This window comes from Genypterus blacodes, unplaced genomic scaffold (assembly GCF_046128005.1).
Source record: "Genypterus blacodes isolate CSIRO-AG114 ecotype Tasmania unplaced genomic scaffold, CSIRO-AGI_Gbla_v1 ptg000003l_1, whole genome shotgun sequence".
NCBI lineage: Eukaryota > Metazoa > Chordata > Actinopteri > Ophidiiformes > Ophidiidae > Genypterus > Genypterus blacodes.
The window spans coordinates 9,492,911-9,517,349 of NW_027466817.1; the positions used below are offsets into that span (position 1 = coordinate 9,492,911).

A 24,439-nucleotide genomic window follows, 5' to 3' on the forward strand; every position below is an offset into this window, starting at 1 on the left:
TCGCAATTAAAGCAGTATGCAACATTAAAGGATCTTTGGGGAATTAACATCTGAGCTCTGTCACTGATGTACATTTTATGTTAGTTGGAACATTGTTGAGATATTTGACGTTCAATCACCAAGTTCCTAGTCCAGAACTTGAGATCCATCAACACATGTTAAAGCCTCCAAAAGCTCCTCTACATAGATTAAGTTTGTATCCGCTGATATTTTCCCCAAACTGATGATTCTCTCCCCGTCCTGCTGTAAGGTGGAGTGCCGTGGAGGTGGTGGGATGGGGAACCTGTTTAGAGAATACGGCAGTACTTCCTCCATCGACATCCAGGGCATCCCCGAGCAGAGCTTCTTCGACATGCTCCACCAGTTCCACCAGGAGAGGCCTGACCAGCGCAGCTCGGCCCCCACACGCCTCCGCGAGCTGCTGCGCGCTCCGGACTCGCCGCCGAGCGCACCCCGACAATCCGCGCCCTCTCCCGTTCCCACAGCGACAGGGGACGACAGGGGAACGGGACGGAAGGATGGAGCTGAGAACAGACTGAGGAAGAAAAGTGGAGGGACGGAGTCGTCGCTGGGCACCTCCTCTTTGTTCCGTAAGCTTCGGAGCTCCAGCAGAGGCGAGCTGGACGGAGGTAAAGGAGAGGCCGGTGAGGACGGGGGAGGGCGGTGCTCAGCAGACCCCTCCTATAAACCCTGGGTTTGCCCCAAGGGTTTTGTCCACTTTGATGCCCAGAGTATTCTGTTTGACCTCCATGAGGCGGCAGCTCAGCGCGGCTTCGCCTCTCAAAGAAGGAACACCGCTACAGGGGCGTCGGCCGCTTCGGTCTCGTTGTCTGTCTCCAGACCGCCCGCTCTGAGCGACCCAACATACTCTAGCATTGAAGACCTAACCCTAAGCCTCGACCCCAGTACCACAACACACACCATGGGCATGGACCCTCAAGACGGGCCTCCCGGAGCCCTCAGCTCCAACCAGCTGCTCCTCTGCTGTCCCCACTTCCGCAATGAGACCGGAGGCCTCGGGGAGCGCAACATAAGTTTCCTCAGCTCGTCCGCCGAGAGAGGAGGAGAGGCAGGAGAGGGAACGAGGGGTTGGCTGAGGAGGAGTAATGCCAGCGTGTCGGTGCTGGAGGTTACGATTGAACAACAGGTCACCAGGCTGGACAGGCTGAAGCTCTACAGCATAGAGCACACGGACCTGGGGGCCCGCTACTACAGAGAATACTTCCATGGGAAAGGTAATCCTGAGGGACACAAACGCATCACTCTTCTCTGTCTGCACACCAGGTGATCGATAAGAAACGGTTGCGTGTCCACATTTAGGAAACCCCAATGTACAGAAACCCCAGAGGAAATGTGAATCTGTTTTCACCCGGAGTGAAAATGTAAACAAAGACAAATTGCATTTCAAAAGAAATTGAAAGAAAAAGGAGAAAGACACATTAGTTAGAAATAAAGCTGTAGCTGGTGCCGTTAAGGTGGGTGGTGAGCGAGAGAGAGATAAAGAGAGGGAGAGAGAGAGGAGAAGACGACGACGCTTTTTATCATCACAAACCACAGCGAAGACACAACAGCTGCAACATTGCATTCAATTAAATGATAAACTTTTCACACTGTGCCTTTTCTCACCTTCCCCACTCATTTTCAGGTATTTCTTAGCTCACAAGCCTGCATTGTGTGGAAGCAGGCGATTTATCGACCTAAAATCTACAGTATTGATCTGTCAAAATCACAGGAACTTGACATTTTTGTTGATCTCACTGGAGCTCAATCTCATTGTCCCCTAGAGCCGATTTGCAGTGGTTTTGGTACTGAATGCCACAATGTGTGTGAACAAACCAGCTCGGCAAAGACTGGGACCATTTCCCTAACAACTGTTCTGTTAATATTCTGCAGTCTCTGTGTGAACCAGGCTTTCAAAATGATGTCAGAATTCGCACGACGTGAACACGACGTCTATTGACCTCATACAGTCATGTCAGGCTGCGTCTCCACTGGTATTTTACTGTGATTTGTACCTGGTTTGTTTGTTCACTGGTACAGATGTGACGTTGTAGATCTCGTTTGTGTGCCTGGCGTTGGTCCAGCGTCACACCGCTCATCCTGTGGCCGTTAATGTCCGGCGCAGTGCGGAGTGAACGAGTTTTTATTACTCATGTACCTGCTGCTGACTGAGCCGCTGCTCATCTACCAGCTGCTCTTCAGAATTAATGGAGGCTGCCAGGGTCTCTGTGTTTGCACCACCTGGCTTTCACTCTGACTGATGATGCCCCACTTCAGAGAGAGAGAGAGAGAGAAGGAGGGAGAGAGAATAGTTAGTGATAATGCCCTAATTCAGAGAGGGAGAGATGGGGGCGGGGGAGAGAGAGAGAATGCCCATCTTTGTGGATGTGGCCATTTCTTGTCAGCTTCATCTCTTTAGACACTTTGTGTGAAAGGTCCCCTTGGCGAGCATCATGTGCCCGCACCCCAATTACCAGCGTGTTTGAGGAATTCTCGCCTGCAGCCACACAGCTAAAGGTTATCATTCCAAAAATACGCTCATGCACCGACTCCTCTCAGTCTCCTCTCATAACACAACAAGGACGCTGCTCCGTGTGTCCGAGTCAACATGCTGACACGCTCACCTCAGGACGTGATGGCGTGGAAGCTTAGCAGGCCTGAGACATACATGTCAGGATACATTCTCTCCAGAGTGTCTGTGAATGTGTGGTAACGCTCACTCTGCCCCGCTGTGTTGGCATTAGCACAGCTTAACTTATTAACTTAATGTCTGAGAAGATTGTGAAACGTGTAGATTTCCTTGTCACAGCCTCTACGAGTGTGAATATGTTGAGCCAAAACTGCTAACAAGCCACAGAGTAATACATAGCAGTTTGTTGTATTTCTGGACTAGGGAGGAATGTTTTCCTTGATAGTGGTATTCCAGCTGTGGTAACTAATCACTCTGGCTCCAAGAATCTTTTCTTTATCCAGGAAAAGATGAGATAGCAATCACATCACGATTCCAACCAGACAGTGTTGCTGCCCTGGAGGCAGACAGACAGGGAGTAGCGTCATTGAGAAGCAATGTTAAGAGGGATGGAACTGTGTTTGATAAAAGAGGGAAAGTGCCGACTAGACTCTGTTCCTCCCAACATGCATGTGTGACAGTAACTTATGCAGCAACCAAGGCAAAGTTACTCAAGAGCCATTACTTGATCCATTCTAGGTCCGTTGTGGGTAAAGATACTTTATTTCATGATAATAGGTGCACGTCCCCTTTTATCTGTGGACACATCAGAACCTTAAGAATAAAAGTATTTTCTCCACGTCGTAGAGCAACTTTAACCTTGTTGTGTTTCTCTCACCAGAGCACTCAAACTACTTTGGGACAGACGATAAGCTGGGTCCTGTGGCTGTGAGCATCCGCCGGGAGAAACTGGACGACACCAAAGACCTGAAGGACCAGTACCAGTACCGCCTCATCGTCAGAACCAGCGAGGTGCGTATATGCAACCTGCCAGCCGGATGTATGTGATGAGACATGTGACGGTGTGTGTTACAAAATCGAAGGGTTATTGAAGTACACCCACACATATGCACGTGTCTTTAAAAGAGTAGAAAGACCTCGGAGTTAAATGGTGCTGAGGGCTTAATCAAGTCCTATAAACAGAAACAAATAAGAACTGGATGATAAAGGGGACTTCCATCTTCCTGAACTAAACACCATGTCGTTTGTGGAGCGTGTTCATGATCTTATAAGATTCAAGGCGTTGGTATCAGTGTTTTGTTGTCTCCCTCATCAGAGAACCTCACAGCAAGAAACACAAAGGTTTGGGCTTAATTGACAATTAGATGCAGCTGCGACTGCAACACCACGCTGCCAGTGCTTGCCCACTCTCCCCAGACCGTCCATTTCTGCCCGGTCCTCTGCTTCCCTTTGGCCCTCATTTTAATATCCCCTCCTTCGCCGTCACCCCTGAGCTCCCTGGTCTCTGCCAGTGGAAAATTCCACCTGCCCGGGCCCGGAGCACAAGAAGCCAAGCCAAACACGCTCTGTCCTGGCCGTGGCCGTCGGCTGCTCTCATGGGTCGCACACCCAACCACTTTTCCACTTCGATGGATCAGATACTCTTAATGTTGAGTCGCAGGATGTGGATTGTGGCTCAAAGGTTCTTCTGGAGTCTGCTCCTTCTCTCTCGTTTGAGACAGGAAGGACAGCTCATGTAGGTGATGAGAGTGTTTTATGGATGGTTTTGACACCAGTATACTTTAGGTCTTGGCAGACTGGATCTGCTCACACTGCTGCTGCAATTAAAGTGAAAGGGTAATAATGCTTTGCTGCTGCAGCGGCGTAAACACGGTGGTTGACTGATGGAACCTGTTAGGTCATTTCGTATATGAATATGTTAATAATAAATGTGACATTAAACAAACAGATTGAAATGGATTGGTAATGTCTTGTAAGTCCATTTTAATGGGTTTTGTCAGCTTGTTGAAGGATTCTTACACGGGTCCACTTAGATATGAACACTCTTATTATTCAGAGCCAGGACATCCAAATCAATCAAATCAACCTTGACTTTGAAAAAGGGTCCAGTTTTATAAGTATTGAATAACAAATTATTTCAGTATTCAGTGGTATTGATGAATTTTGATCAGTACCATTAAAGTATTGGATTCCTGTCCTCATTCCTGCCTACCAAGCTCTGAGCTCTTTGAACAGTTTGGTGACTTGACTCAGCGTCTTTTCTGTTTGTCTGCGTGCAGCTTTATCCAGCGTGTTCCCCGGTGTGGCTGCTGCCGTGTTGTTTTTAGCTGAATTACACGGCTGCCTGGCCTCCTCGCCTTCGCTCTGCTACAACAGCGGAGCCTCGCCGCCATCTACGTACACAGATCTTAGCTAACAAGCACAGCCAGCACACACACGCCTGCCATTCCCACACAGAGAGAGATTGATCACAGACTCCGTTCCCTCGCACTCAAACCGCAGCTGCTCTCAAATATCTTCCCCCTTAAATCTGTCATTTAATTCTGTGCAGCAGTGCTGACACAGCAAAGGTGGAAATACCCCCCACCCACCCACACACATTTACACCACACACCCACACACACATACCCTCTGAGGCTGCAGACACTTAACTCACCTATTGTCGCACAAACACACTCGAGTTGAAACAAAGCTCCATAACTTGTGCTGCGTCAATCAGGTTTCATCCTTCATGTCTCTGAGGTTCAGCTCTTTTTGGCCTCTGCCAGATTCTGCCATGAATTTTTAATGAACCTGTGTGTGTGTGCGTGCACGTGCATGCACGTGTCTTTTAATAAGACGGTTTACAGCCCACTCCCATCTGTATTTGAGGTTCTTACAGTCTCACTGTTATGAAGCAGGTCAATTGCCTCTCAGCAGGGAGCGGCCCTCTGTGGCAGCAGAATACAGAGCAGAATATTAATCAGGTGGCACGGTGGTAAGGGAGAACATGGTGGGTTTGAGTCCCGTGCCGCTCCAAGGCCTTTCTTTGTGCAGTTTGCATATTCTCCCTTTGTCTGTGTGGGTTTTCCTCCGGGTGCTCCGGGCGTCCTTCACCATCTCAAACACGTGCCAGGTCCGTGCTCCTAAGAACTGTAAGGTGGTTCACGCATCCAACTCCAAGCTGGGATGAGCTGATAGACAAACACAGGTCAAAGCAGCAAAAACCAGAGGGAGGTGCCTGCTCTGAAAAGATATGAATCTATAAAGGCCACTGAGCCAAAGCATTCAGCCCCTTCCAGGCATAGAAGCCATACTCCAGGTCAAGTATTTGAATATGCTGGAGTTCATGTCGTCTTCTTCAGGAAGTGTGTTTCTGTCTTCCCCTGCAGCTGGTGACACTGAGAGGCTCCATCTTAGAGGATGCGGTGGCGTCTACGGGGCGGCACGGCACAGTGCGAGGCCTGCCGCTCAAGGAGGTCCTGGAGCAGGTGGTCCCCGAGCTCAGCGTCCCCTGTCTGAGGCTGGCGCTCAGCACGCCTAAGGCCACCGAGCAGCTCCTGAAACTGGACGAACAGGGGGTGAGTACAAGACCTACTGTGTGTGTGTGTGTGTGTGATTCAGCTAAAAAGACAAGTGGCAGCATTACACAAGCAATGTCGGCCGATACACTTTGGCTTAAATGAACCACATGTGTTGTGTGTGATCTAATGCTTGAAGAATAACACCTGTGCCAGCCCAAACATTGTTATTGCAAAAACTGACATTCAGAATGAACTAATAGAGACTTGAACGGATATCTGACAGTAGTTGCTTAATAAGACGGCACCAAAGCAGAGCAAGAACGCAAACGGCTCTCCATTTGTCCCGTTGGAAATCAGTGAGGTAATAAGTAATGTTCTGTGATTGTAATTGTTTGTTAGTCACACATTGGACCGTACCAGACAGTAGAAAAGGTTTGGTCGGTGCGCCCCAGACACGGTGGGTGTGGAAGTGTTTATCGCCTTCATAACTGAGTCAACTTTGGTACACAACACAGAGTTGGACTGAGGACAGTGAAAGCTGTGTGGAGCAGCAGGGTGTGGTGTGTTTGAGCATGAGTGGGCCCATAAAAGCTTTTATGTTTAGCCACCTTATCTCACCTTTTATTTAATGGAGGGTGAGGTGAACAGGCGGGGGCGGCGTGCCAGCAAATAGCCATGATTGTGTTTGTGCAGGTGTTGTGCCGATTTCTCTCTTAATGCCTTTAACCCTTTGATCCCCAGCGATAGAAACGGTCTGCCAGCGTCTACGCCGACGTGTGTTTGCTTTTAGAGAATCTTCAAACCCTTCAAAATCACAGACGCAGCATTGACCTGTGTTTCCTGTTTAGATTTATCTGAACGTTACTGTTGCTGTAAATGTTTATATACAGTACATGTTTATGTGGCTGTACATGGCTGCTTGTACCTTGGCACTACTTAACCGTTCTGCGTTTCGTTGGCTGGCTCGCTGACTCTGATGTTCTTGTCGCCGCCTTGCAGTTAAGTCAGAAGCACAAAGTGGGAGTTCTGCTGTGCCGCGCGGGCCAAAGCACAGAGGAGGAGATGTACAACAACGAGGATGCTTCGCCCGCCTTCTCCGCCTTCCTGGAGCTGCTGGGGGAGCAGGTGCTTCTCAAAGGATTCACCAAATACGCTGCGCAGCTCGACACAAAGAGTGAGTCTTTAAGCCAGTAACAACTGTCACGGTAACGTCACCTTGACAGGACGGCGGCTGCATTAGTGATCGCTATCTATGGAAAAAGGTTTACGTACTAATGAACAACTTCACCTTTCCTCTTCCTCCCGTCTCCAGCGGACTCGACAGGCATTCACTCCCTGTACACCACCTACCAAGGCTACGAGGTCATGTTCCACGTGTCCACCATGCTGCCTTACATGCCAAGCAACCCGCAGCAGGTAAGAGCTTACCAAGGCAAACAATGAGGTTGAGTCCTTGTATCAAGATCATCGGCTATTTCACAGCAGGCGGCCAAATGCTTGTTATCCACATTCTGTACATCACATAGTTGTCTTCCTCAATGAGATGAGTCGTCCTTTGTCCGTATCGGCATCTGTTGTCATCATGTGGGACAGGAAGACATTGTGGTTTGGTCAGCCAATGGCAGCACTTTGGGGGTGGATACAAACATGCGGAATGTTGTTGTTGTTGGACCGGAGGGAGTGGTTGTTGTGGGACTGCTGTGTCACAGTGTGGAGACGCTGTTAAAGCTCATTTGCATTGAGAGCGAGAGAGAGACGAGGGTCTTGTCCAGTCATGTCCATCTCCCTGTCCCTCAAAAAGCTGCTCGCCAGCATGAACATACTGAACATACACGTGTTCCCTGCCTATCACCAGACCAGCGCCATCATCATCATCATCAGGGCCAGTATGCTGACAGATGCACACGTGTGTCGCAGGTCTTGCGTGTGTAGCAGTGAAATTGAGGGGAAAGTTACAGAAGAGGCATCGCTGCGTTTGTGGCTGTCCACTCATCCGAAGCCTCTCGTGTCTCACCGCAGCCTCATTTTTGTGTCATTTGCCCCAAGTCATAAACTACAGAGAGAATTCATGAAGTGGGACCACGTGACTCATGAAGGATTCTTCTTCTTTGAGTCCTCTTCCTGTTTGCTCCAGCCTCTCATGGTTTAAGGTTCTTTGTTCCCTTTGACCAGGCTTTCCTCTCCTGTCCTCTTCCTTCTTCTGCTCTTTGCCTCTAGCTGGATCACAACTGGGCAGAGCTTAGCAATGAGAAGATTCTTTATGATTTCCTTCCCGTAACTTGTATTCTCTCAGAAGACATGCGTGTTTAGGTTTTATTCTATTTTTCTAATTATGTGGCGTGCATACACGCTCGCGTGAGAGGATCACATGGATGAACACGCGTGCGCTCTAGCTGACATGCGTTCAGACAGGCCCTGTGAGTTCAGGATTATGCAGCGTGTAATGTGTCAGAGCGCCTCCACAGAACACTGGAGGCTACGGCCCAGAAGTCGCCTCGTTCCTCCTCGACAAGTTTAATTTTATCACCACATCAAAAACAAATGAATCTAATCATTGTTGCAGCAATCAAACATGTGTGACGGTAGCGGATATCGCATCAGTGATCTCTCGAGACAGGTGAGCAAACGCAGAGTGTAGGCGTTGTGTATGATGCCAGGGCTGACCGAAATGGAAAGAGAGGGGACAGACAAGGAGAAGGTGAGATGGACAGAGAGAGAGATGCAAACAGACGGACGGAGCAAGTTAGAGACAGGGGGCAATAGAGTGACAGGGAGAGTGAGACGCAGAAAGGGAGAGACAGTGAGAAAGAGACAGAGCAAGAGGCAGGCAGAGAGCAAGCGAGAAATGCAGAGACAGACAGAGTGAGGGAGAGAGAGTGAGACAGACGGACATAGAGAGCGAGTGAGTAAGAGAGACAGAAAAGACAGACAGAGAGAGAGAGACTGACTCATATGGAGAGAGAGAGCGAGTGTGAGACAGGTAGAGACAGAGACAGGGACAGTGGCTCTCTTGATCTCCGGACCTGAAAGCTGAATTTTATAAGCAGCACAACACCGCCCCCCAAAGGTTCACACTGTAATAACAAGCAGAGTCACATCCTCACTTCAGCCTGTAGGTGGCAGCATTGGCAATTTATACAAAGGGTGAAGAGAAGGAGAGAGGAGAGACGGAGGAGGGAAGGAGGAAAAGATGAAAAGATGGACACGTTTCACTCTGCCAATCCTGCAGTTAACTTAGAAATCTATGAATCTGAATCTGACTTTATGACCACAATGTCCCCACGAATCGCAGAAGATCAATCAGCAGTGTAGAGTCTGTGACGGGCAGATATAGACGTCACTGCTGACAGAGGAACCACAGCAGAAGTTGGTGGAAATATGAGGTCAAATCGTTTCCTTCTGTCACAGCTAATGATGTGTTATAATGTTTGCAATCAGGACACCAAATGTAACGTGAATTTAAAGTGCTACAGTCTGAAGTGTGTGTGTGTGTGTGTGTGTGTGTGTGTGGGTTGGATTACATAATTGGTACTTTCACACTTGGCAAGCATCGCACCACAGACCCGACTCCCACACACACACACACACACACGCACACACACAGGCAGACGGACAAGCTCACACACACTCAGACACAAATAGCCTGAGTGTAATTTGACAAACAAATTACATAAAGAGCTGCTGTTTGGTTTCTTGGTTTCCGTTGTTAAACTTCACCTGTCGCTCATCTGCTCCGACGTTCACTCATCTTAATTTGTGTTTCACTCCTTCCCTTATCTCTCACCTCCTCTCCATCTCCTGTTCTCTCACCTCATTGCCTCTTCTCTTCTCCTTGTGTCCTCTCCTCTCTCCTCCCCTCCTCCTCAGCTCTTGAGGAAGAGGCACATAGGGAATGACATTGTCACCATAATCTTCCAGGAGCCCGGCGCGCTGCCTTTCACGCCTCAGAATATCCGCTCACACTTCCAGCACGTCTTTGTGATCGTCCGTGTGCACAGCCCGTGCTCTGAGAACACGTGTTACAGGTAAACACGCTGCTACATGTCACGCTACCAACACGCAGCTACAGCAGGGAAACTGTCACGAGGAATCTCATGTGGTTCCTGTGGTTTATCTAACTTTCAGCGTTGCAGTCACTCGCATGAAGGATGTGCCTCCCTTCGGCCCCCCCATCCCCAGCGGCTTGACCTTCCGTGACCCGGAGACCTTTCGCAACTTCCTACTAGCCAAAGTTATCAACGCTGAGAATGCAGCACACAAGTCGGAGAAGTTCCACACGATGGCGACGCGGACACGGCAGGAGTACCTGCGTGACTTGGCCGAGAACTACGTGAGCAGCACGCCACTCGACTCGGCTGGCAAACTCAACAACCTCATCTCCCTCGCATCCAAAAAACGGGAGCGCTCGAAGGCTAGAGAGGGCGCGGAGCTGGGAGCTGCAGGGTCCGTGGCCTGGAGGGTCCTGGCCCAGGACTTCAGCGGGGGAGGGGCAGAGCTCGCCTGTGCTTTGGGTCTGTCAGAGGAGTACGTCCTCCTGATAGACTGCTCCACCAAGGAGGTGGTGTTTAACTGTTTCTGTGCCGACGTGATCGGCTGGACGCCGGAGCGTCTGGCGCTAAAGATCTTCTACGGCAGAGGAGACCACATCGCTGTGCGTGTATCAGAGGGCTGCGCCCAGGACATCAGAGAGGTGGTGCAGAGGTTAAAGGTGAGTGGGCACAGACGGTGATGTTACTCACCTAGGCTGCAATGACTTCATTACACATATAGGTGGCGAAGACAGGCGCTTCAATCTCCACTGTTTCCTTCTCCAGTCACTGACGGTGGGATGTGAGACGGTGGACATGACCCTGAGGAGAAACGGACTGGGACAGCTGGGCTTCCATGTTCGCCTGGATGGCACCGTGGCTGAGGTGACATTATATGTGACACACAAACCGCTAACACTGGCATAGGAAGACTCCGGTCTGTGTGCAAGTTGTCCGTTTTGAAGGCTTGTGTTGCGTTTGTGCGTGGCAGGTGGAGGAGTACGGCTTCGCCTGGCAGGCCGGACTCAGGCAGGGAAGCCGCCTCGTGGAGATCTGCAAGGTCGCCGCAGTGACGCTGACCCACGAGCAGATGATCGACCTGCTGCGGACGTCGGTCACCGTCAAAGTGGTCATCATCCCCCCTTACGAAGAGGGCGGCCCCCGCAGGTGTGTGAGAGGACGACACACACATACACACACAACAATGCATGCAGGACAATATGCTGGTTGGTGGGAATGTTCATGTCTCATTGTTTGTCTCCTTAATGCTATGGAGACGAGTCGTGTGTCAAACGGTGCAGAATCCTTTGGGCAGTGAGATTTTCTGATAGATAACCTTTATACTTTTTTAAACACACATTTGGTTGACGTACTGAGGCAGACGGTTCAGCCTCACACAGCCTCAATACTTTCTGCAATTAAATTTAAACAATGCACAGAATCCATAATGGTTCCATCCCTCTGAGTTAATGTGTGTGTAATGTCAGTATGAGGCCAGGCTGCACACGTGGAGGAGGTTCACTCCGGTTCAGACGTTTAAATCGATTTACAACCTCAGAATGGAGCAGTTACTCTCACTTCCACTCTTAGCCGCTTCAGTTGCGTTCAGGTACCTACACCGAGTTTGAAGGAGCAGATTTATCGCTTCAATCTCAGTGTAATGGAAGTGTACATGTGCTGAATGGATGGCCTTTGCCGAGCGCAGGACGTTCCTCACTTCAAACACACAAACACACACACACACACTAACACACACACACACACAGGCCGAGATGGTGGCCGGGCTCCAATGTTCCGAGAGGATTTTGTGTGGGAGTGTGTGAAGAGAGGAAGCAAGCGAAAAGGAGAGAGAGAGACTTGTGGTCTACTCGTCTCTGTGTGTGAGTGTGAAAGACTGAGAGGAAGTCGACAATATGAAGCACAGAGATGAAAAAGAAAGATCAAAGCTTTTATTTCATGTAAATTAACAATGTTTCTGTCTTTGTGTCTTGTCGTTTTTATCTTTCCTGCTGCGGCCCTTTCAAAACACGACCTTGACTAGAACCGAATAACAACACTGTGTGTGTGTGTGTGTGTGTGTGCGCGCGCGCGCGCGCGTTGGGGTCTCTAAATACAGTAATCGGGGTTGGCTGTGTTATCTCACCGTCTTTCCTTTTTTTTTTCTTGGTTGGAGGCAGTTTAATTACACCCAGTTAAGTCTGTTTGATACACACACACACACACACACACACACACACACACAGTGGCACTGATAATTAGTCTTGTATTTCACCCTTGGCTCTCTCTCTCTCTCTCTCTCTCTCTCTCTCTCTGTCATTCTTCTTGTCTCTCTTTCTCCCGCTCCCTCCCTTTGCTCCATCTTCCTCACTCTCTCTCTCTTTGTCTCTTTGTTTCTCTCCCTCTCCCTGCTCTCCCTCCCTCCCTCCTTCCCTCGCTCCCTCCCGCTCTCTCTCTTGTGCCATTGTGTGTGCCAGGCTAGCAGATTGCATGAGATTAAGCCCTGGAATCTGCAGCAAAAGGAGAGAAAAATGAATAAATAAGTGGAAGCAGTTAATTAAAAATGCACTCACGCTGAATGAAAATGAGGGAACGATGGTAAGAGGAGAGGAGAGGAGAGGAGGAGAGAAGTGTATTCAGCCGAAGAGCTCGGCGAGGAGGACGTGTCTCAACACTGGCGGGAGTGAGAGGAGAAGTGGGTGTACGAGAGAGAGAGAGAGAGAGAGAGAGAGAGAGGAGAGAGAGGGGGGGGGGAGTGCTGGAAATCTCTTCGCTCTTCTGCCTCAGCCGTCCACGAGCGAAAGCAATCGATGGATGCTGCAGAGAAACGAGCTCGAAACGTCAGTGTGTTAGTAGTGTTTTGCCACGTGTGTGTGTGAGTGTGTGTGATTTTTGGGGAAGCTCCAGGTGTGTCACCTCAGCCTGTGCGATGGACAAAGCGCTCCACATGAACGCAGGCTTTCCTCTCTTTCAGGTCAGTACTATCTCTGTCTGTGTGTGTGTGTATGTGTGTGTGTGTGGATGCGCGCGCGTTTGTGTGTGTGTGTGTGTGTTGCCGTGCAGTTTTCATTAGATGATGTGTTCCCGTGACAGAATGGGGAGCTTAGAGTAGTCAGGCTGGGATTAATCCAGGTCAAACATTTTCAGAGCTGGATCACACTCGCACACACTCTCTCTCTCACACACACGCACACACACACTCTGTTTCTCTTCTTGCCTGCTGTCTCCTCGCCCTTGCTTTGTTGTTTTCCTCACTGTTTCTCCTCCTTTGCATCATCTGCCTCGCTCTCATTTGTAATTGCAGCGCAGACACATACACACGTGAGTAACCGTAGTAACCGTAAATTTGTCGCGTTTGCGCAAATCAACAACACGTTTTCAGTCAACAAAGTTCAGCTGCTTAATGTTTGCATTAAATGATGTTAGTGAATAAGTTGAGTAGTTAACATGGAGCAGCTTTCCACCATCTCGTCCCTCTCTGGGAATTTATAATCATTTTCTCCCCAAATCTGCCCGACGACCAAATGTTTGGGCTCTACTGAGAGAAATGAGCAGGTTTACACTGACATCATGTTGTACTCGAAGCTTTCAGACAAACATGAATCACCTCAACGGCCGATAACCGAGCTGAGTGAAGGAACTAATTCTACACAAAACCAAACACGCCGTGCTTCCAGAAACATCCGTCACCCCCAAGCAGACCTCCTGTCCTCCCTAAACACTAACACACAAAGACTGTTAACGTTACTTCTTTGCATGTTCCCTTTAAACATTTTTTTATATAAGTCTTTCATCTTTAATTCATCCTTTATACATATTTGATGCCTCCTACCCAGCAGGAGACCTGGAGCATGAAATAATGATGGCGTGTAAAAGGAATGATAGAGTTCAGTCTGGTCTTTGTGACCAAACCCTCTGTCACAATCTGGCCGCTCTGTCAGCGCCTCCATATTGGATGAGTGTAAATGAATTCTCATTGTTGTCTTCATACTTAAAACAAAGTCCTTAATCTGACAGAAAGTCGAAAGAGTCCATCCTCTTTTGAAAACGTGTCTGCCTGGAAAGGTTTTAAAAAATTATGAAATCGCTCCCAATTTTTGGTAAAGTCAATTCTTGATATACATTTTTATGGAAAGGAGTAAGCTGAGGTGGTTCAGGTATCTAGTCAGGATGCTTCCCGAGGGAGGAGCTCCAGAAACCTCCAATTTGGAGGAGACCACGGGACAGACCCAGAATACACTGCTTCATCCCATCTGACATGGGAAGGTCTGATGGGAGAGGAACATCTGGGCTGCTAGACCCTGACCCCCAAATGTATTGATCATAATTTCAAAGTCAAACTAGACACAGAGATGTGAAACACAAAGATATCTTTATTTGCTAGAGAAACGGACAGGGCAGTTGCTTATTTGATATTGATTTCTAAGTCCTTATTTTCACTGGATGGCTGATTTGATGCATTTGTGAACTAAAGTCCTTACAGTTACGTAACAATTTTAGTGTATGATGACTGCAGTTGTAAGAGTAGATTTTTCCTATTGCATCATGAAAATGTTTTGGAATTAAATGAAGGTTAAATGAAATCACAGGTTTTTGCTTTCCTATATTCTGGGATTAAATTGGAGGGTAAAACAGCCTTGGGGTTTAATCAGATAAGACACTTCCTTAGTTATAAGTGGACTGACTGCTACCGTGGTGCACTCACACTCTCTCTCTCACACACACACACAATTTCGATACACTAAGAACTTGCGTGAGAAGCTTTTTGATGAGATTAAAGGTTTATCCATGTGCCTTTTTCACCAAGTTCATTCTTAAGTGATAACTGGGTCATTGCTGTTCACACACACACACACACAGACACACACAGACACACACACTTGACCTCAGTCACACAGTAGGCAAGCTGGAGCCCTGATGTGCCAATAATCAGTTTAAATTCCTCTTTATCCCTCCGCTGGTGTCAGGGGAGCTCATTAGTGAGCTGGTTTGTGTATGCGAAGCGCACGGGCACCCACCATGCACATCATGGCGGGACGGTAACATGGAGCGTCTCCACACACTGCACGGTTCAGGTTCAGCTGCAGTTCACAGATGATGGAAGCGTTTCCTCATCAACCTTTAGCAGAGCTCAGAGGAACAAAGCACAGATGAAGAACACAAAGAAGAAACGAAATGCTGCGTGGAGACGTTTTCACTGTCGTATATCACCACCATCCTCTCTGACACATCTCTCTCCCTCTACTCTCTCTCTCTTTCTCTCTCTCTCCCTCTCACTCTGTCTCTCTAGGGGTTGCACAGAGGAGTATGAGATGAAGACTATGGAGCAGAAGCCAGAGCCGGAGCCGTTGGCGGCAGGCTACCGGCCCTCCCCTCGCCCTCCGGTGTGGCGTTGGGAGAGCCCCGCCGTTCCCCTGGGGCTCCACAGCGCCCCCACCACACAGCGCTGGGCCCCCATGGGACCCCCGCCGCCGCAGCGCTCGCACAAGGGGCTGATACCAGTCCCCTACAGGGAGCAGCAGCACCTGACCCCCAAGAGGTGAGACACCAATACAACACATTACATTAGATTACAGTTTATAGGAGGTTATGCTTTTGCTCATTTCGATGCTTCAATGATAAGTAAAAAAGTTTTTAAAAATTGGTTTTGGCCAATCCCTGCTATTGATGCCTGTCGCTATAGGCACATTAGGAGCATTGACACAAACATGCATAATGAGATCGCCAGTACGGCGGAACAAAGCTTTTAGTCAAATGTAACAGTAAATATCCTCATTATCCAAATGTTAGTTAAATAAACTATTTCAATTCAAACCAAGATGATACAGACCAATCTGTCATCTGTATGAACCCTGCAGCCTCCTGTCCGTTTGTTATGTTACCCATCATCCTTTGTGCCTCCCACAGGCCGGTGAGTTACCCAGAGAACCACTACAGCCTGTCTCCTGCAGGGGGCGACAGAGTCCTGGCCTACAGGAACCCCTCTGCCAGCTTCTCCTCCCCCGCCACCGGCCTGGTGGCCCTCTCCACTGTGGGCCCCCCAGGAGTCGCACCCGGCCCCTTCGTACGCTACAAGCCATCGCCTGACAGGTGTGTGGGTGTGTGAATGTGTGTGTGTATGTGGGCGTGTGAATGTGTGTGTATGTGGGCGTGTGAATGTGTATGTGTTTATGTGTGTGTGTGTACTCCTTTGTTCTCTGATCTCTCTGTCTCGCCTTTGATCTCGATTAAACACGTCAGATGTTTCTCTTAACAACTGTTTTCTATGATAGAGGTGGATTGTTTGTTAACCTGAACAACGTCGCCCGTACACGTCTGCAGTTAGGCACGCGTGTGTACACAGTATCTGGATCTGTTGTGTGAGCAGATCTCACTGTGGGACCTCATCCCGCCCCAACCTGAGGAACATGTTTAATTCATTCATTCATTTCCATTAGGGAACAGAACGTCCAGGCTTTGTTTTGTTTTTGACTTTGTTGTAATAATGGAGGATTCACCAGCAACAGACTCTCTGAGCTCTGAAGTCTATATTTGTCCCTTATTCAACAATTTCAACCAGATATTATTTTTATCTGAAGATATTTCCACTAATAATACCCAACGTGGTTTGTGTAGGTATGGAGTAGGACAGCGCCCCCTGCTGCCCTATGAGCCTCACCTCACTGTGGACATCGCCTCCAGCGGAGAGTCCTCATCCGGCTTCACCAGCCAGGAGAGCACCATGGAGCGCTGCAAGACTGGTACACGCCCCTCTCTCTCTCCGTCTCTAATGTCTCTCTGTCTCTGTCTCTGTCCTCTCCATCTCATCAATCAGCTTTTCAGCCCAGTATGTTTGGCTTCACTCTCAAGTGTTTTGAGCGACATCCAGGGTTTCTGTGCTGAACCAAAGAGTTTGTGGCTCAGAGATCTCTGACTATGATTACAGTGCAGTTGGAGTGGGGATGGGGTCGCCTGCCTGTGTGTAAATGTGCCATAAGTATTTAATCCTCTTTTCTTAACATGGAGGTTGAGTGTTATTTGGTTTCATCCTGACTGTGTGTGTGTGTGTTTTGTCTAGAGCCCCTTTGGCATGTCCCAGCACAGTCGTCTCGGGGGCTGAGTGCGGTCGTGGGCCAGAGGAGAATAACCCGACAGGAAATCCCGGGGAAAGACTCTCCAAACAGACACTCCAAGGTCTGACTCAGCTCCTCGCCGCTCATCCCTCCTCTCCTTTACCTCAAGCTGTCTGTCTGACTCCTTTCCTGTGTCCTCTGTGTCTTCTGTGCAGGGTGAGACTCAGTACTCCAGTCACTCCAGCAGCAACACTCTGTCCAGCAACGCCTCCAGCGGCCACAGCGACGAGCGCTGGTTTGACGGAGGAGGAGTTGGAGGAGAGCGAGGAGGAGGAGGCAGCGGCGGCGGCTGCCTCGTCGACCCGACTGACCCCGATCTCGAACTTCTCAACAAGGGTGGTTCCAACGACAGCGGCATCGACGCCCCGAGCCACCACAACAACATTCGCCATGGGAACATGTCCAACAGCCAATCCCACAAGCCGACACACAGCCCCATGACTTACATCCAGGAGCTGACGGTGGGGAGGAACGGCGGGGGGGAGGCGAGGAGACGAGAGTCGTCGCCCGTCATACAGTCCTCAGCCAATCACAACAAAGGATACAGGACCAGGACATTCCCGCCTCCTGGCTCCAGCGCTGATAAGATGGATGCTTTCAAACCCAGGTACCTGCACTCAGCAAACATCTCAGTTGGAGTGATAAACACAATGCTTCTGTTCGTCTGTGCGCTCTAACGTATCGATGGCGTCTGTCCCCTCAGGGCCTGTTACACGCCGCAGGGTTACAAGACTCCCCTGGCAGAGAAGACGCGGCCTGTCCGAGCGTCCACGACCACGCCTACTTCAGCTCACTTGTCCTCCGCCCCACTGTCCAGCTCCGCCCCCAAAGCCTTATATGGAAAGGGAAGACAGGCGTGGCAGACTGAAGACAGCCGCTCATCGCCTCTAAATGCCACAGTGGCGTCCAGCTCTGATGGCGGCAAAAAGTAAGTGTCGGGCCAGAAGAGGAACATTTGAACTTGACCCTTCATGTCTCGACGTAGTCAGGTCCATGGGCATGATACCTGTGGTTTCATGGAGACTTGAGCTTTTTGACTCAAACTCTCCCCTAAACCAAAGATTAAATGTATATCTTCATCAGAGCATAAAGGTTTCTGCATCCACACAATGACCTGTATACATTTAAAGTTCCAGACCAGGTTAAGAATGGAGTCTCTGCTTGTGTGTTTCGTCTTCAGGCAGGTGGACACAAATTCTAAAAACGTGTTCGGACAGCCTCGTCTGCGAGCGTCACTGAGGGACCTGCGGTCTCCACGGCGGACATACAAGAGCACCATAGAAGACGACCTGAAGAAACTGATCATCATGGACAACCCGGGCGAATCGCCACAAAGAGATCCGGTGAGGAACACACGCACATACGCACACTCTCACACATACAGCGACAAACGCACAGAGCTCTGACCTCTGACCTCTGTCCATCACACCGTAGTCGCCCAGACGGACGTTGCAGCGCACCTTCTCAGACGAGTCGCTGTGCAGCGGCCGCAGGGACGCCAGCTTCGCCAACTCTGAGAACCAGAGCAGCCCCAACGACATGCTGTTCACCTGCACGCTGCCCTCACGCAGACACGCCGCCTCCGCCAACCACGGTGACCTCATCCAGAGCAAGAAGAGTGAGTCTGCACTGAAACATAGACGATACCTTAGACCGCCGTCTCCTGGTGCCCACAGGGCTCAGCCGTGCTTCACTCTGGCCCAAAGTCTTTATTTGTGTTTATTCTGCTGTTTAATGTTTTACTGTCCACAAAGATGAAATCTGATGGTTTATAGATGAAATGACCCAAAATGTTCAGTGTAGAAAAGCTTCATCTCACTTTATGTGACCTTTGTAAAAAATCTCTTCACTATGATGTATTTCCAAGATATTTGTCACAGCCGTTGTCATGGAGATGTAGAACCGTCTTGAACCTATTATTGTTATGGTTTTATTCATCTTGAAATTATTTAATTCTTTTTGAAAATGAGATGAGGACCATGTCCTCCTTTTCCAAATGGGTTTACTTTTGAACAATGGATCCACTGTTGTCCCAGTTGTTTTGTTGCCACGACGTCTGCATTAACTCTTCTTCTCTCCTCCCGCAGTGCCGCTGTCTGCGTCGGAGCTTTCGCTCACAGAGGTGAGGGACAAGGTTCCCCCGCTGAGGAGGCTGGACCCCGGGCTGATGCCGCTCCCGGACACGGCCTGCGGCCTGGAGTGGTCCAGCCTGGTCAGCGCCGCCAAAGCCTACGAAGGTGAGGCCACAGGTGCTTACAGAGAACTTCTTTCACTCAACTTAAACACTTCTACAGCCTGCAGCTTTAGGCCTGGTTTGGTGTTTGGAGGTCGGCTCCTTCCTGTCATCTGACACTCCTGGGAAAGAAAGCGTGATCTGAGTTAACCTCTGAGTGCCTGGCACACGATCTGCCTGCTCTCCTTTACCGTCGCCCTTTCTTTCCCTCATGTCCGATGACAGGAAGCCGCTCACAGCTCAGACAAACGCACACTTGATCCATGGCCTTTGCTGCAACCTGATAGCCCGGGTGAGGGGACGTCCATTCCCTGTTCACGCCACTCTTTTAAAAGTGGGATGGTGTGTGTCTCTCTCAGCACAGAGAGCAGTTTCCCTCTTCTCACTGACGGAGCCGCAGGTCGAAGGTCAGGACATGAGGCCCGCCGTCAGCCCAGTCCAGTTCCAGACTCCTCAGACGCCACGAACCACTCCGACCTTCAGTGGGTAGGTCAACCTCACCAAACACACACACATACTCAAGAGGGTCAAGAAGTGGATCAGTAGTGGAAGGCAGTAGCTCAGTGGGTAGAGCTTCCGCTTGGGAACCAGAGGGTTGCCGGATCGAGTCCCTGCCGAGGTGCCCCTGAGCAAAGCACCGAACCCTCAATTGCTCCCCCCTCTGCGAAGGGTGGTAATGTAATGTAAGTCGCTTTGGATAAAAGCATCTGCCAAAATGATCGTAATGTAGTGGATCTGTACTCTTTAGTAAACAATGTAAGTGCTGCCACCCACTGGTGACTCACAAGTGTTCAGGCTCAGGACTAAAATGAGGATCGAAGATGTCGAACAGCAAAATAACGACATCGAGTTCTCCCATTGAGGAAATGCCCAGAGAGGCGTCACACTCTGATTGAGACGCTTACACGCCTGAATCAATCAATTTACCATCATATCATTCAGCATTGATAGTCTGAGTAAACATACTTTCATTGTTGTTGATTTTGGTCACATGTACGTGTAAAAAATCTATTGTGTGTGTTGTGTGTGTTTGCAGTGACGAGGTGCCCAACGATTTGTCTGGTCGACTCTTCCATCTGGAGGTAATGCTGAAGCAGCTCAACACCGATCTGGAGAGAGTGAGAATCTTTCTGTTGTCTCTGTTTTCTTGTAGCCAGTCAGTAGCTGACTTGCAGACTTGATTGATTGATGAAACGGATGTGTTTCGTCCTCTTTGTGCCACCAGGAGAAGAAGGACAAGGTGGTTCTGATGGCTGAGATGGCCAACCTGCGAGAGAACAACCAGCGTCTGCAGGAGGAGAGCCAGACGGCCAGCGAGCAGCTCCGCAAGTTCAACCGCCTGATCACCACCATCAAGACAGGAAGTGAGCAGGAGGGGCACTCGCAGACGCAGGAAGCGGACCAGAAGAGGGAGTGAGGCGTCAGACTTTCAGGACCCATGAGTCCTTGCACACAGAGGCCACGGCGACGTCGCCCAGGGAAGCTTCTCCTGGACTTCACCTTAAGCTGAAGGGCCAGCAAAATGTATTTTTGTGACAAACAAACGTGGCTCTGCGAGTTGGAACACTACGCAGGAAGTCTCACCTGGATCTTCCTCCCTCAGCCTCCTCTCCCCCTCTTCTGCGTGAGCCCACGATTATTTTTCTAAACTGAAGTTCGTACGTCTTCTACACGATATTATGAATATATATATATATATATATATATAAATGCTACTATGCCCGAGGAGCCGCAGGGGAGGAGGAGATTCCGACTGTTTGAGAGACGCCACATCACCCGGAGAGGCCTAATACTGTTCCTGAAGCAAATCAGCCAAAAAAGAAAACAGACTCGTTTAAAGAACTGCAACTCCCAGAATGCACTAGGGGTACAGATGTGGTACTGTAGATAGATGCCTGTGTGGTACATGTCTCATGCATCAATATTATCGATATTGTACTGATAGTCTACAACAGTTGAACTAAAGAGGTGTGTGTGAGTGTGTGTTTGTGAGAGAGAGAGAGCTAGAATGTGATGCGTGCTGTTTGGAACAAAAACTAGTTTACTGTAAAATGAACCTGGGCCACGAGGTTTAATTCGTTCCCTCGCCGTGGACGACCTGTGGCCCCCGAGATGTGAAAACAAAGCCATCAGCCGCCGCTCGTCAAACGCGGAGCTCCGTGCTAATTGTCGCTGTTTAACAGTGTCGCGTCATCTCACACCTAAACTTACTGGATCGTTCTTTCTCCGCGGTTACGTAGGATCTTTGTCGTTGTCGTTTTTTTTAGAATAGCCGCATTTTTTCTGCGCACTAACCATAATGAAGCTGCGCGGCCGGTGATCTGTGTGTCCATCCAGACTTTGACTGCAGGTGAAACTCCACAGCACTGAGACCTGGCATCAGAATCAGTCGCTACATTTACACGCACGTGAAAACTGAAGATGGTGTAGAGGGGAAACGCTCACACATTGGGGGGGTGGCCCGCCTTCTTGGCAGAATACGGGTGGGGTTAAAAAAAAAAAAAGGGAGAAAATTCTGAATAACTGTAAAATTTGATTAACATTCAAAATCCATGAATTATGTGATCAAGACGCGTACAGGCCTTAATGCGACTGACATCAGAAGAAGTAAACCCCCTCCATTCTGTGATAGGAACTCCATTTATGGACAACTGATCAGCGTGTTAAGTGCATGTAAGCGTAGCGGCGCTGTGTATGTGTGTGTGTGTGTGTGTGTGTAAGGATATAACCTAATTGAAAACAAATGGACACTATTTATACATTCAGTTTGCTCAACAATATCGTCCGCTCTATTTTTCGTACAGACCCGCGTTGATTTGTGTGTGTGTGTGCGTGTGTGCGCGGTACTAAACGATAAACGCTCGTGGCCGTTTTTTTGACTTGTAAAAGCTTGGATGGTCTTTCTTCAGGACTTTTCTTCCCTGATCTGACTGGAACTGTTCACCTCCGACCTCGCCAACCCACTCAGGTCCCTCCAAATGCTGTTAATGACACAACTGCGTTTCATCTCACCGCCACCAGGCGGCACAGGAGTCACATTCTGACCCCAGCTGCACAGAGAGCTGTTCCCCTTCATCACCTTGGGACCATCTAAAGAGCCTGTTCCACACCTGCTCCTCCTCCTTCTCCTCCTCCTCCTCCGTCGTCTCCTGCTGCAGAACACTTTTGCTTGAACCTAATCTTTTAATTTAACTTTTTTTTACCGTTTATCGATCATTCCAAGCTTTAACGGGGTTCAGTCTTGACTTTCAGGCTGCTTTTCAGGTTTGGACATTTTCGGCGACAAACCAAATGCTGACGCGTTCCGTTATTCACAATCACACACACGAGGCACCAGAGCCCAGAACATTCTGACAGACCCGGGCCTGCGTCTCCTCGGGTCAGAGAGCGGGCGATGTGACAGGATGTGGAAACTTTCTGTGATCTAACATGATTCTCCTCAATGACCAAATTGTTAAAAGTGGACCACCACCTCTGGTTTTGCCATTTTTGCGTAGTTTTGACTCGTTCCATAATTTTCCATGTTAAAGTTCCAAGGTTTTTACTTCTCAGTGAAAATATGTGACTCTTCACATTTCAACTTAACATACATGACTATAAAGGTCACGCTACTGAAACTGACACTTCATGTGACAGCAGAGATCATGCAAGGTTGCCTTTTTTAAACATTTTTACACTGTACTTTGAACTCTCAAGTATCGATTATGGAACACAAGATGGAGCTCCGGACAGACGGACGCCAAAGTCCCTAAGTGAGGACCTGCTGGAATAATGAAAGATGATCCCTGACCACGTTCAAACTCAAAAATCACTGCTGGGAATTAGTAATAAATCAATATGCTGCGTTCATGAAATGCTGGAGGAACTTGCATGTAGGTGAATCATTTGTTGGAATTGTTGGAATATTAAGGATCAGGGAACAAGGCCGGTGACAGCAAACAGCGAGGCCTCCATTTCTTAAGTTCTAACTTCTGCTGGCTCATGCTTCCTGTAAGGGAGCCTCCACATCCTGTCCGACCCTCAAACAGGTCTGAAAGTCTCTGGCCCGTCTCTGGCGCTGCGTCCGGTGCGAAAGCGTTCGTTCCGACAGCATTCGCTCCGGTGGGTCCTCGCGCTCCTTGAAGCTCCGCGTGGAATCCTGCAGCTTTTTGCAGCTGTGACTTTGATATCTGCGATGTCTTAATCTGTCGTGTTTTCGTGCGTGGGCGGGGCTGGGGTGTTTTTATGCATTTTGTTTTTATATACATATAATTTGAAGCTATTTATAGCGTAATGATCCATGTTGAGCATAGCTTGGTGCATCGACGTTGCACAGATCACAATACTGCATTAAGGTTCATGGTTATATTGTATCAGTAGGTTTGTTTTTTAGATGTTAAATATTTTGATAATTTATTTTTTGAAGACATCGGCCACTGTTGCAAACTGAAGTGAAGATGATGAAGATGAGAGGGTAGTGTGTGTTTGTGTGCGTGTGTGTTTGCCGTTTCACTTCTGATCTCTGTAAAAAAAAAAAGGCGGATTTGTACGATTTTGAGTGCTTTTCTATCTCGGCCTCGTGTTTCTCTTTGCAGAGGTACGACATGGAGAAAAAACATCATTTTACTTCGGGGTTGTAATGAGTGTACATTTAAAATGTGTAAATTATGTTTTCATTATTTTATAAAAAATATATTAAAATAACTTTCAGAATGGACGCCTTCCTCGTGTCTTTGTGACCACACAGGATGCAGTCAGAACGTTTACAGGCCAATGATTCTGGAAACTCAGCTGTTTTAACTCTAGGTCTATTAAGTATATAAAATGTTGTAAATTGTCACTAGATCAGTGCTAGATTATCATACAATAATTGACATTTAAGTCAATTAATCCTTAATGTTTAACCTCATTTTTGTATTAGAGGCTGAATCTTAATGTTTGAAAGATTTTTAAAATGCAAAGGAAAGTTACAGCACATCTCCCTTTTCTTTACTTTGTTCCTGCAGCTGATTTATCAGTTTAAAGGAAATCTGATTATCACAATTTGACAAAATCATACAGGTGTAACTCTTAGATGAGTTTAGTGAGAGCAGCTGTGAAGGTGTAGAGATGTTGAC

The 24,439-nt window shown here is 48.6% G+C and overlaps 1 protein-coding gene across 3 annotated transcripts in view; it reads left to right on the forward strand.

Moving 5' to 3' along the window:
* The window catches only part of sipa1l3 (signal-induced proliferation-associated 1 like 3), a 55,924-nt gene extending 32,059 nt beyond the window's left edge, over positions 1-23,865 (forward strand). Inside the window, exons 4-24 of one of the 3 annotated variants that reach the window (XM_076141115.1) lie at positions 251-1,235; positions 3,351-3,481; positions 5,842-6,030; positions 6,973-7,147; positions 7,286-7,389; positions 9,841-9,998; positions 10,099-10,681; positions 10,788-10,886; positions 10,993-11,168; positions 15,289-15,537; positions 15,906-16,088; positions 16,614-16,738; positions 17,056-17,171; positions 17,266-17,717; positions 17,814-18,038; positions 18,291-18,453; positions 18,545-18,728; positions 19,198-19,359; positions 19,703-19,829; positions 20,380-20,461; positions 20,569-23,865. In XM_076141115.1, coding sequence (XP_075997230.1) covers positions 251-1,235; positions 3,351-3,481; positions 5,842-6,030; positions 6,973-7,147; positions 7,286-7,389; positions 9,841-9,998; positions 10,099-10,681; positions 10,788-10,886; positions 10,993-11,168; positions 15,289-15,537; positions 15,906-16,088; positions 16,614-16,738; positions 17,056-17,171; positions 17,266-17,717; positions 17,814-18,038; positions 18,291-18,453; positions 18,545-18,728; positions 19,198-19,359; positions 19,703-19,829; positions 20,380-20,461; positions 20,569-20,760 — 4,860 coding nt within the window. In that variant the 3' untranslated portion in view covers positions 20,761-23,865. The remainder of the gene's footprint in view (positions 1-250; positions 1,236-3,350; positions 3,482-5,841; positions 6,031-6,972; positions 7,148-7,285; positions 7,390-9,840; positions 9,999-10,098; positions 10,682-10,787; positions 10,887-10,992; positions 11,169-15,288; positions 15,538-15,905; positions 16,089-16,613; positions 16,739-17,055; positions 17,172-17,265; positions 17,718-17,813; positions 18,039-18,290; positions 18,454-18,544; positions 18,729-19,197; positions 19,360-19,702; positions 19,830-20,379; positions 20,462-20,568) is intronic. The other 2 variants (XM_076141130.1, XM_076141123.1) reach the window with 2 other exon arrangements.
* Positions 23,866-24,439: the final 574 nt, after the last annotated feature.